Source organism: Canis aureus, chromosome 5 (genome assembly GCF_053574225.1).
Source record: "Canis aureus isolate CA01 chromosome 5, VMU_Caureus_v.1.0, whole genome shotgun sequence".
Taxonomy (NCBI): domain Eukaryota; kingdom Metazoa; phylum Chordata; class Mammalia; order Carnivora; family Canidae; genus Canis; species Canis aureus.
The window spans coordinates 44,886,707-44,900,000 of NC_135615.1; the positions used below are offsets into that span (position 1 = coordinate 44,886,707).

Consider the following 13,294-nt stretch of genomic DNA (forward strand, 5'->3'; position numbering starts at 1 on the left):
CCAGTCCATGAGAACAAGACTTATAATGCCAGCAAAATGACTCCATTTAGGAGAAATACTAAAAAAATGTTTTAAAGCTCAAACCTGTTTGTCAGTTAGCTTAATGCATTTGTCCAAAAAGCAAGAGAAAAATGACAGAAGAATTATGAATGGAAGATTTCACAAGAATCTGTTTTACCATAAGGCTCAATACTTCAGGCAAAGAAAATATATAAATTTCACTCAACTTATAACCCTCAAAGGTATAAAACCCAACAGAAATCTGGTTCATAGAAAAACACAAGTTTTTGTGAAGCAGCTATACAGCAAATCAGTCTCTAAAGGTCTATGTCATTTTTCATGTCCATAACTGTATTTCAAGCTCTCCACACAGGCATTAAACTATAAGAGCATACTTTTCTTTAGACTACTAATAAAGCAATTAGTTTTTAAGATTCTGTGAAGGAAATACTAAAAATCATATCTACAGGTTTTTGAAAGATGTAACCTGTTACAAGGTGTTTTGGCCAATTCATACTGGTTTATAAAATCATAATGCTTTTTAATGGCAAATGTGAAGTCACCAGAATATGCTGAAAACCAAGCTGAGAAATGAGTAAGATTCATAATGCCAAGATAATGAAATCGAATTTATGAAAAAATGGAATTTTCTCCATTTTACTCTAGTATCTAATTCAATTAGACCATTAACTCTCAGAGCAGGAAAACAAAGAGGTACCAGAATCTTGGTGTAGTGAAAGCAAGAGGTAGAAGGTCGCACTTTTTAAAAACTTTTTAACATAAAAAGGTTTTTTTTTTTTTTAAGTAAAGCTATTTAACATCTTAAATTTCAAACATTTAAGGACAGTATGAGATCATTACCAAAACACTAATCTACACCAAAGATTTTTCACTATAAAAAAAAAACAAAAAACAAAACCACACAGACATAATTCAAAGATTTTGATTCTGAGTTTGGAGAACTCTAATCATTAGTCTTAAAAATAACACAATTTCTCTGTGGAACTCAATTCCTTAGGAAGCTTACATTACTTTATTTTTTTAACATTGAAAGATATTATCTGTGTATTTCAAAACCTGTTGAAGTACAGATGGTTTAACTTAATTTTAAGGAGAAAGATGAATATTTATTAAAGAGCTCAAAAGCAGAACATCCACCATTATCGATTTCCTATTTTGAGGAATTCCTGGAAACCTGTGCGGTATACAAAGTGTCAGGGATGAAACAGATGGTAGCTTTTCCACCTCTTTGAGGGCAGAGCTCTCTCTGTCCTTTTTTTGTAATCCCCACATCACTGGTCACAGTGCTCTTCTCTCTTAAAATGGAAGGTATTCAGTAAAGGGCCAGAAATCAAAGGGCCTGAGGGTCTACTCCTGGCTTTGTCCCTGGCTTGCTGAGACCTGAGGCGAGTCATTTAAACTTTCTGGGCCCAGGTCCAGTTTTTCATTTGTAAAATGATTAGTGTTGGCTTAGATGACCTCAAGAGCCTCTTCTAAGCTCTAAAATTTTCTTTAAAATTGGCTACATGATTAGAAACAGGTTATAAAAGTTTGTTTAAACACCAAAACTACACTGTCTTCTTGCTCTTTAGATTGCAACTTCTTAAAAGCAGACAGTGATGCAAAATGGAAAAATTCCATTATCATCCAGATGTTTGGCATCATGTATATAAATATTCTCTTCCTGAAATCAGTTATGACAAAGAAATGTTTGTCTCAAAATTATAAAAACTTTTTAAAACAGTTTTTTTAAATGTAAAGATGTAAACAGCTACTTAAAAAATAACCACAGATTTCTTCTGCTTAATGATTATTTTATAATACCTTGAAAGATAATCAAGTGAGATCTTAAAAGTCAACTAAATACACAAAGTAATATGCAGGGAAATGGGCTGTTCACTCTAAGGCAACATGTTGTAAGGGAAGATTTGGAAGCTTTTCCAGGCTCTATTAACTAGGTGATTCTCACTAGAGTTATTCAAAAGTTTTCTCAAGTGTAAAATAAAGGACTTGGAGTAGTTCAGAGGTACTTTTCCTGGAGACTATTAGAGGGAAAAGAGGCAGCCAAAAAAGGGCTGGAAAGAGGGTCAGAAATTGAAACAAAGCTGACCTGTCCATGATGGGATTCAGGGGTGCCAGAAACCCCAAACTGTATGCAATTATGCACACGTGGAGAATTCAGGAGATGATCCCTTGCTTTCATCAGAACCTGACAGTCTTTCCCATTTAAAAAAGGTTAAACCCTACTAGATGATCTAAGGATGGGTCACCTCAAAAATTCTGTATTACCACTTTTTTTGTGACAAACTTGAAAATCCTGTTTCTTTTAAGGTAGCTTTTACCTAACCCTCAAGTTCCAAGTTTAATACAACCTATAGTCATTCCTCAATTATGAAAAAGGTAGAAGACAAAAATAAGGAGAGACGAGGAGTCATGGTTAGTTAATAAGTAATACAAGTAATCCCAAAGTTTCAACAAATTAAAGAGTTGATTTCTCAAAAAAAAAAAAAAAAATTGAAATCTCAACTGACCTGCGAAAGTTAGTGGAAAGTTAATTTGGGATTAACTGTTTCAGGCTTGGAGAAAAAAAGGATATATGATAATTAAAGATATATGACTTAAAAAAGAACACTTGTCTGTTGGCAGCTTGGTAACAAGGTTTGTTTTTTTTTTTCTTCAACATGCAAGAAAAAAGAGAGAGAGAGAGAAAAGTATAACTTGTTCCTTCCTCAAACAACTGCATTACCAAAATGTACGTTGAAACTTAAAAACAAATGATGCAAAATTCGCAGGACCAATTTGTGTGTGTGTGTGTGTGTGTGTGTGTGTGTGCGCGCACGCGCGCGCACGAAAACCTCTGGCAATAGATCTCTGAGCTCCCCATTATCCTTTGGGACCCACTGAAGAGGTAAGAAAATAGGACAGACCTGGGCTCGAACTTCCAAAAGAAGCCTAGGAGAGAGAAGAAAACGTGCGGTTAGATCGCGCAGCCCGGGGAAGAGGCAGCGCCGGCAACAGGGCGCAGAGGAGGCGGAGCGCAGGGCTGCTCGGCCGCTGCCAAAAGTCCGAGACGCAGCTCCGCTCCAATCGCTCCCGGCCCCCTTCGGGCCCCTCTTGGCCGCCTCGCCTTCCTCCCCGGGTCCCCCGCGCACAGACTCGCAGCCCCGGGGCGAAGCCCAGAGTCTAGCAGGCAACTCCGAGCCGCCCCTCCGAGCTCCGCAAGTTACAAGGCGGAGAAGCAGAACCCCGAGCGGCCGGCTCACGGCGTCGGTCCCCGGCCGCCGGCATCCCGCGAGTCCCCCGAACCCCACCCGGCTCCCCACCGACCCGAACAGCGCCCCGCGGCGGGATACCCTGTCCTGGAAGGACAGCGTCCTCCCGGCACCCAGTCCAAGCTCGGGGGCCCGGCAGCCCCGATTCCGAGGCTGTCCTCCGACCTGAGCGTAGGCCAGCTCGAAACTGGACACCCGCCCCCAAGCCAAGGCGCAAACCCCCCATTCTCCCTCCCGAAATCGGAGACGCGGCCCCGCGGTCCCAGAGATGCTGGTTCCTTCCAGGGCGCTCGGTCCCTCCCTAGGCCCCCGGCGAGCCCCGGCCCCAGGGGCTCCTGCAGCGGCGCCACCCCCTCCCCCCAGCTCGCGGGTCCCGGGGGACCAGCCCCGGGCCGCGCCGCTCGCCCTGCCTCCTTCCACCGCGAGCCCCCGGGGTAACGTCCGGAGTCCCGGCCGCCGCCTTCCCACCCCCGGGGCTGCGGGGCGAGGAGTCCCGCTCGCCCCCCGCGAAGCCGGCGGCCGTACCTGCCGCTCGCCTCGGAGCCCGGAGCAAAGTGGGGCGCGAGGCTCGCGGGCGCCGCAGCCCGGACCCGCCGGCCGGGGCCCCGCGCACTCGTCCCGCAGGACAGCGGCGCAGCCCGCTCCGCGCGCGGCGATCCGGCCGCGGGGGGGGGGGGGGCGGTTTCCACCCACCCCGGCCCCCGAGAGCGGCGCCGAGGCTCGGGCGGCCGCGTCAGCTGCCCGGGGGCGCCGCGCCGCGCCGTCCGCAGGCCCGGGCTCGCGGCCGCCGGGCGCCGCCTCCCGTCCGGCCCCACCGCGCAGCCGGCTCGGCGCCGGGGCCGGAGCCGCCGCGGCCTAGTCCCGGAGGGAGCCCGCTCCCGCGCCCGCTCCCGCCCCCCGGCCGGCCCCGCCACGGCCCGCCGCCGCCCCGCCGCCCCCGCCCCGCCCGGCGCCCCCCGCGGGCCCGCGGGAAGGGCCCCGGGCGCCCCAGGCCGGCGCCGGGCCACGGGGGGCCGCCGCAGCCCGCCGCAGCCCGGCCGCTCCTGCCCGGTTCCTCTGCTCACCTCCGCCATATTGGTACCTTTAGGGCGAACGAGCAGCGCCGAGCCCAGTCCCCGGATGGGGCGCCTGAGCCAATCGCAGCCGCCGCCGCCGCCGCCGCCGCCGCCGCCGCCGCCGCCGCGGTCCGCCCGGCACCCGCCCGGCGGCGGCGGCGGCTCGGCCCCTTATAGGGCAGGGCGGCCCGCGACGCCCCCGGCCCGCTCGCACGCCCACCCCGCCCGCGCCCGCGCCCGCGCCCCGCGCCGCCCCCGCGCTCGCCGCCGCCGCCCGCTGCGCTCCCGCGCCCGCCCGCCCGCCGCTCTCGCTGCCGCGAAGTTCTGCCCAACTGGAGGCAAGTGGGGGACGAACGGAAACTAGGGCACGGGACGGACCCGCGTCCACGGCCGGGCCGGCGGGGCCGACGCGGAGGACCGAGCCCCGGACGCTGCGGCCCGCGGGGAGGGGGCGGCCGCAGGCGCGGGGGGGCCGCTCGCCTGACTCGCCCCCGGGAGGAGACCGCTGGACGGGAGCGCCTCGGAGGACGGACGGACGGACGGACGGACGGCAGGGTCGTCCCGAGTCGGAGGACGGCGACCCGGCACTTTGCGCCCCGCCCCCAAGGGATCTGAGGACTGCGGGGTGCAGACCTGCATACCCCGGCTCTTGGCCCGGCCCGTGGAAGTGGTATTTGCCTGTACAGAAGAACAGGCAAAGGATCAACAAGGCAAAGCGTTTGAAAAGACTTGCACGATTCAGAGGAGACACTCATAAAACATAAACTGCGCACGCACCCATAAAATTAGAACACTCCTAGGGGCTGTTAATTACTAAGTAGTCCAGAGCATGACCCAGGGGTGCACACTCGATAGCAAAATAGTCTGTCAGAGGCCCTGAATGGAGTCTCCGTCCGTCCCAGAAGGCCGAACGTTTGCTTAGGATCAAAAAGAAAAGTTCCATGGGCAAGCACATGGGTGGAGAAGAGAGTGGACGAGGCTTAACTCGGAACAGGTGCCTTCTGGCCATTTGCTCTTCCAGTGGGAGAGGTAAATCTAAATTTGTTCAAGAATACATGAGATCTCAGTTACGCAAAAATCATTTTCATGTGAATAATACCTACTAGTCCATCGAGATCTGACTCTTAACATTCCAAAGACCATTCAATTCGGAGTAGGGTTGCTGAATCAAAGGCCTACAGAAAGAAAGCATCAGTGAGCCAAATACCGTCAGACACTCACTCCTGGCAGATCCATATCCACGCTGAACAACTTTAAGCAAAGTACACAGAAATATTCACTAACAAGTCATGGGTACTCCACAGAAATGAATCCCGCAAGTTCAAGTCAATGGGCCAAGTGGACTTGGTCTTGAGGCAGAAAGCCGGAAATAACTACGTATGGAAAAGAAAGTTTAAAAATGTGGAAAAGTCTCCTTTAAGATCCATGGATAAGTCAGATGTCAGATGCAAATACTCAGACGAGTGTGGCAGATGCTACAGAGACTTGCAGAGGAGAACGCTCTCAGAGCTTTTCTCCCAGTTGTTGCTAAAACATGTAATATTAAATGATGGAGCTGAGGTTTTTGCTCACAAGTTGAGAACCTTTATAGAAGCTAAAACTCTCCATACTTTTAATGGAAACATGACAAGTCTGCTTTTATGCTGGGGTCACCTTTGATTCCCTCCTCCAAGAGAACATACAGAGAATGAGGCTGAAAACTGGAGGGAAAAGAGTTACTGTCAACATTTTTGCGAAGGCATCTTAAAATTCACATTACTCCACTGGTAAACGTTATTTATTTATGGAAATTTTGGGGAAAAAATCACTTCAACCATTTCAAAACATCGTAAAGACATGGAAAATTACACTTTCCCTGCTGTGAAAGATATCTTTTGACCTTTTGTCCAGCCAAAGCTGAACTTTGAAACCAGAGGCTTGGCACACGTTGTATGTACTGTCCTCAATGAGGCGTTTAGAGTTTTCAAAGTTAAAAAAAAAAAAAAAAAGGCAGCTTGAAATTAAGCACAAGTGATTAACTTTAGAAATGTTGCAGTGAGCATGCCCTGTGGACAGAGCCATTAAACAGTGCCCTGATCTGCTTGACCACAGCATGAGCCACCACAGACCAAGTCAGGGATCTGAATCATGAAGAAAGAGCCTCCAACAGCCTGCCTTGTACTTAACATTAGGAAACATGTTTTCTTCATAGCAAAACGTGGCTAATCCAAGCTATAAATGGAGTCTTAGATGCCATATTGCCACGTCCAAGAAGTATAGAGACTCATGCATGCACTTGCATGAAATTAGTAGAGTTTCTGCAGATTCTTTTTTTTTAATAAACTGTAAAGATTCCATAGAAGTATTTATAATTTTGACTGTTTATATTCTCATAGTTTATGTAGTCCAGGGTATTAAATAAGGATTCACAGAAAAATAGTGAAGCTAAATTTTCAGTTTAAGGAAGCAGAGCTATTTTCTCGCCTTCTAATCACTAGAGAAAAAGTTTACTGCCCAGTCTTACATAACACATTCCTTTTATGATAAAGTGTGTAAAGTCTATGTACGTACCTGGATCTTCACTTTTTTTTTGATGACAAGACTTCTAGGAGTTGGTACAGACAAAAAGTCCCCTTGTTCCATAGAGTGGAATAAAAACATTACTTTTTACTGTTGTTTTTATTAACCTGTCACTACACAACAGATGGTATTATAGAGAAAACAAATCCTAAGCTGAACACTACAGGATCACCATGAGATTCCTTGTCTCTGAAAAGCTTGTACTGTAACTGTATTCTTGTATGTGGCATGGATGGGAACAAGAGGAAGGAAAACTCAAAACTGAAACCATGGTAACCCTTTAAGGAGAACCAAAATGTAATAGATCCTCCAGCCATCTTTAGAAATGAAATAAATCAGCCTGGGTGGCTCAGTGGGTTGAGCATCCAACCTTGGTGATGACCTTGGTGTGGTGGGATCGCACTCTCCTCTCTGGACCCCTTCAGTTGTGATTCTCCTCTGCCTCACCCTCTGCTCCTCCCACCGCTCATGCACTCTCTCATAAAAAAATTTTTTTAAATAAATAAAAACTTAAATGAAATAATCAAGAAAAGTTTACAAATGTGTACTTTGAGACATTTTATTAAAAGATACATAAGATAAAATAAGAAAATGTAAATATAAAAAATGAGGACCAGGAAGTTAACACCAGAGAAAAAGAACAAGAATATTCAGATAATGAGATGTAACACAATAGGAGAGTTAAACCATAAATTTTGGCTCACAGCTTTTTGAAGACAAAGCAAGAAAATAAATAATTGCAGTTAGTTGTTTGATTCTCATTGTCTTTGAGGAGAAATATACAAATTTTTCAATGGCAACAAAGCTTTCCAGGACACTTTAAAAGAAAATATCTTGCCTGAGCCACATATTAACAAAATAATGTAGAGGTAAATACCCCCTACCAGATCCTCAAACTCATTAGCAGGTTTTACAACACTGTTTCTTTTAGTGACCATCCATGAAAGTTGGGGGTACTATACGGCTGTGTGGCCTACTGAAAGCAGTTTTAGTAGGTCCACAGTAATGCAATGCAAATATTTAGCTTTTTGCAGATTCCATCTAACCCAAGGGAAAATAATAGGCTATCCAATATTAATGTCTATGATAGTTAGACAGGCATAAAGAATGGGTGAAGTAGGCTTGTATGAAGGCAAAAGTGGGGGCAATAGCAAACCAATAGATAATAATCCTGTCTGAATGGGGCAGCCACCAACTGAGTCTCAGATGGGCTCTTGCCTTGTAAGAATGTGGGCCCAGTGCTTCTAGACATTTCAATTCTCCACAAACAACTTGAAAGTTGAATTTTTATGAAATCTGTTTTTAAAACTTGCCAACTGGGCTGCCCGGGGAGCCCAGGGGTTTAGGGCCTGCCTTCAGCCCAGGGCCTGATCCTGGAGACCGGGGATCGAGTCCCGCATCGGGCTCCCTGCATGGAGCCTGCTTCTCCCTCTGCCTATGTCTCTGCCTCTGTGTGTGTGTGTGTGTGTGTGTGTGTCATGAATGAATAAATAAAATCTTTAAATAAATAAATAAAAATAAAACTTGCCAACTAATTAATTTTTTAACACCATGTAGGCCAAATAAGTCTCATTAAATCATGCTGTGAGCTTCCAGTTTGCAGAACCTAACCTAGAGTATCCAATTAATATTACCTCTCAAAATGGCTTCAGATAAGACTGTCATGCCAACAATTCAGCTCTCCATTGGATCAAATTACTGGCATTTTTTTCTAAATATATCTACTTCTGTGAGATTCTCAAATATTTTTTGTTGGAATGAATGACTAGTCTCTAACAAGGCTAATTCATTTTTTTTTTTTTTTTGGCTAATTCATTTTAACAAGTTTTGACTAAGCAAAGATTGTTAACAGAGGAGAGATGCTCTTTGGGGAAAAAAAAAAGTATTCACAGAGATGAAAAGAGAGCAAATCCTCAGTTCATTAGAGGAGAAGAGAACCTGGTCCACAGACATGAGAATCTATCTGACCCATGAGTCAAAGCCATCCTTAAAATATGATGGATACATCATACCTTTGCAAGGTGTCTAAGGTGATCCAATTACATCTTCAAACTTGGTGACTTTAAATTTAAGGTATATTCTCAAAAGAATTGTGAATACTTACAGTCCTCTCCACATATCCAAGTTGACATTTAATTTTTTCTATTATAAGTATAAAGAGTTGCAAAGGATATACTTCCCAATGTATTGTAATGGTGGTCATTTAAAAATAAAGCCTTTATTTTGTAGGCTACGGGGGGGTGGCAGGATGGGGGGGTGGGCACCTTGGTCATATAGTAGGTTGAGCATCTGGCTCTTAGTTTCAGCTCAGGTCGTGATCTCAGGGTCATGGGATCGAGCCCGGAGTGGCGCAGAGTCTGCTTGGGATCCTCTCTTCCTCTCTCTCTGACCCTCACTCCCAGATAAATAAATCTTTAAAAAATTAAGAGGAAATGTGTGTAATGGCATCTAAATACCATAACAATTTGACATGTCCATCATTCTTTTTTTATAAATAGAGAATGTGTTTCTTCTTTAACAGTAGGAAATTTTATGATCCCCTTTTCTCTCTGAACTCATATTCCCATTCTATTTCATCCAAAGAGTTTTATCCCAGTGTAATATGTTTAAGCCTGAAAGTCTTTTAGTGATGCCCTGTCTTTTCTTGCAAAAAAAAAAAAAAATCTCTGTAAACTGACACTCAAAATTAATAATTTCCCTCCAGATTATCAATCCAATGATTATCTTTTAGTCCAATTATTAATTCATAATTGACCAAAACAATATATATATTATAAATTTTGATTAAAGCTTGTTGGACAAAAATCAAAATTGCACTGAAATCAATCTCTTAATAAGATAAATGGGACCTTTAAAAAATTAGTCCATGTACCTATGGATAAACTTTATGTAATGCTGGAATGAGAACAAGTTAACATCTGTTCCATTCTTATTCTTTATGTGTGTAGAAGTAAATTCCAAAAAACCGTATTCAAACAATAAGAGTTTTATTGTTAAACCATCATAGAATTCTTTGAACCTTTAGTAATATATCAAGTTGTAATCTTCCATCAAACATTATTGTTAATAATCTTATACTCGGGCAGCCCCAGTGGCGCAGCGGCTTAGTGCTGCCTGCAGCCAGGGGCGTGATCCTGGAGACCAGGGATCGAGTCCCACATCGGGCTCCCTACATGGAGCCTGCTTCTCCCTCTGCCTGTGTCTCTGCCTCTCTCTCTCTCTCTGTGTCTCTATGAATAAATAAATAAAATCTTTAAAAAATAATAATAATCTTATACTCTTATTTTGATTGGCTTCAATTTTGTTGAAAGCAAAGAGTTAAAAGCTACCTGATTCCAAAAGGATTTGTTACACAGTCCTTATAGTCCTTCACTACAATTCACTTCAATCTTGATGAATACCAAGAAATACCAAACCTTTCCTAAAGCTTATCAAATGATTGTATTGGTTATTTTTTTTTTCTGTTAGAGGTGAATGTTGAAGCCAATACACTTAGAAAAGGGAGAAAAATGGAAATATTCTTAATTTTAATACTTTCTGGTCAACATAATATTTTTAAATAAAATCTTTTCTATCTTGTCACACATTTTAAATATATTTTTGTCAAAACCATGGAGCTATAGATTCAGCCCAGTTTGTGGAAAATATTTGCCAGACAAGAAGCTAGCAAAGACTGTCCCCTTTGTCAAACCAAACTGCCAGGTCAGATTTACTTTCTTTCAGAAAAAGTCTGACTTCACTTTTCAATTCTAATGAGCATGTTAAATCTTATTTTGAAGCATATTAAAAACCATTGAGAAATAAATCACAAACCATGTTACTACAAAATAGATTACTAGAAGCAGGCAATTCAAGATTAAAATGATGTAACATCTAATAGAATTTATTCACTGTAACATAAGTTATAAAAACAAGAGTAATCAATACACAGTTCCTCATTACTTATTTTCACTCAATGTAATGTGTAGCTAAAATTGATAAGTTATTTTTATTGCAAGGGATGTGGTAAAAGGCACAGTAATCCTTTGGCAAATGTGTACATGTGTGTATTGAATTTTGGTATTTGCTTGGGAAACAAAAGAATCATGAGTAAAAAAATTCAGAAATATTCCACTAATTTCATTTGTATTCAAACTTACGTATTTGATGATAGAGAAGGCTATGTGCTACTAAAAATAATCAGTCCAGGAGTTAGCCTTTCTTTTTATTCTTAATACAAAATGGGAAAATATTATAAGGTGAAGTTACATGAGGATCTTTATCTGTGAGTTTTATCTAATGTTCATAGAAATGTGGAAATCTGAAAAAATTTCAGTTTCCTCTCAGAGACATGGCCTACAATGTGCCTCCCACCAGGGATGCCTGGGTGGCTCAGTGGTTGAGCATCTGCCTTTGGCTCAGGGTGTGATCCCAGGGTCCCTCATGGGACTACCTACGGGGAGCCTGCTTCTCCCTCTGCCTATGTCTCTGCCTCTCTTTGTGTCTCTCATGAATAAATTTAAAAATCTTTAAAAAAAAAACTAGTTGAAAATACTTGCTTAAACAGTGTTTACTATTGCCTATCAATGATGGTTTCCTTACTTTGCTCTTTCCAGAACCCTCCTTCAAGAGCAATGTATTTTTTGACAATGGTCAGGAGATAAAGAAAGAAAGTCATTAAATGAAAATTATTCTGCCTACATTCCACAACATACTCTCTGATATCAGAAGATCCTGACAAAGACCAAAATATTCCATTCTTTACACCATGCTTAACCTAAGAAATATATATGACAGGAAGATTTAACATGCATTAAATAAGTTCTATAAGCTTATTATATACCCTTTATTTTAATATGTTTCTAAAAATACAATGTGAAGATTTCTTCTTTTATCTTAATAATTCTAATTGTAAAAAAAAAAAAAAAGGGATTCACTTCTTTAAGTGAATTGACCAAAAAGGTTGAACAAACCAATGTTTAAGTACTGACAAGTGCTTTGTAATTCTATGTTGTGCTGTATTGGCATGGAAACTAGAAAGAGTCTTGAAAAAGCTTAAGTTGACAATTTCAGAATTTCAGCATTAAGTAACAGGCAACAAATTTGGAGAACTGGGTTTGTGATGGAATGCACAGGGCAAGAATAAACAGGGTCTTCTCTCAATAGAGGATCATTAGCATCTCCCAGGGTATTAGCAGAACAAGATTTACAAATGATCTTGAAGAAAGAACGTACAATTCAAGGAATGCCAGTGACTTTGTTCTCCATCTCCACAATGAATATATTCAGGGTTTAGTTCTACGTGAGACTTGAATCTTCTATACTCTTCGTTGGCTTCTCACAATGTGAGCATCTTGCTGCACTAAGTGCAATTCTGGTGTTTAAAGATATAATTGAGGGAAGGGGGCTAGTATAGCTTGGCCTATAAATACAAGCCAACTCCTTCATCTGGTGTTTAACAAAAGAGATACCTAATACTGAAGAAAAATAGATGCCATTGGACTTTTTGAGAGGCTGTATTTCCATTTTCAATGTGTTAGTTTCCTAATGCTTTTTTTTCGGTCCAATTTCTTTTCTTTTTCTTTAAATTTATTCATAAGAGACACAGAAGGAGAGGCAGAGACATAGGTAGAGGGAGAAGCAGGCTCTGTGTCAAAAACCTGATGTAGGACTCGATCCCAGACCCCAGGATGATGACCTGAGCCAAAGGCAGACACTCAACTGCTGAGCCACCCAGGCATTATTCACTTCAATTTTTTAAAAATTATTATCAGGGCACCTGGGTGGCTCAGTCAGTGAAGCATCTGACTCTTGGTTTCAGCTCAGATCATGATCTCAGAGTCATGAGATCAAGCCCCATGTAGTCAGGCTCCAAGCTCAGCAAGGAGTCTGCTTGAGATTCTCTCCCTCTCCCTGTGCCCCTCCCCCTGTGCTCACTCTCTAAATAAATAAATAAATAAATAAATAAATAAATAAATAAATAAATAAATAAATTCTAAATTATTACGCAGGTGCCTGGCTCACTCAGTCGGTGGAGCACACAACTCTTGATCTTGTAGTTGTGAATTTCAGCCCCATGTTGGGTGTAGGGATTAACTTGAAATAAATAAAATATTTAAATAAATAAAATAATTATTATGAAGTGTTTCAGGAATATCAGAAAGTATGCCATTTAAGTAGCTTTTTATAAAACTTCCTTTTTCTTAATTTAGTTTGCACAAACTAAATGTAAATGCAGTGTGATTCCACATTATAAGCATATATTGAATGCTTATTAAGTGCATATTATTTCATTTAATCCTCTCAACTACTTTGGAGGTAGATGTTGTCTCTATATTACACATAAAGAAACTAACAGAGGAATTAAAACTTACTCAGCTTGTAAATGACAGAGTTAAATTTGGGGCCAAATCTGCCTGAGTTTTCTTC

The 13,294-nt window shown here is 42.8% G+C and overlaps 1 protein-coding gene across 8 annotated transcripts in view; it reads right to left on the reverse strand.

The window, feature by feature from the left end:
- MIER3 (MIER family member 3) overlaps positions 1-13,294 on the reverse strand; it is a 76,304-nt gene that overhangs the window by 26,556 nt on the left and 36,454 nt on the right. For 2 of the 8 annotated variants that reach the window (XM_077897860.1, XM_077897859.1), the window contains exons 1-2: positions 4,337-4,455; positions 2,928-2,952 (exon numbers count right to left, since the gene is read on the reverse strand). The exons of 5 other annotated variants lie outside the window; for them this stretch is intronic. In XM_077897860.1, coding sequence (XP_077753986.1) covers positions 2,928-2,952; positions 4,337-4,345 — 34 coding nt within the window. In that variant the 5' untranslated portion in view covers positions 4,346-4,455. Of the gene's footprint in view, positions 1-2,927; positions 2,953-3,797; positions 3,823-4,336; positions 4,456-13,294 lie in introns of those variants that run through there. One more of the 8 variants, XM_077897864.1, reaches the window with a different exon arrangement.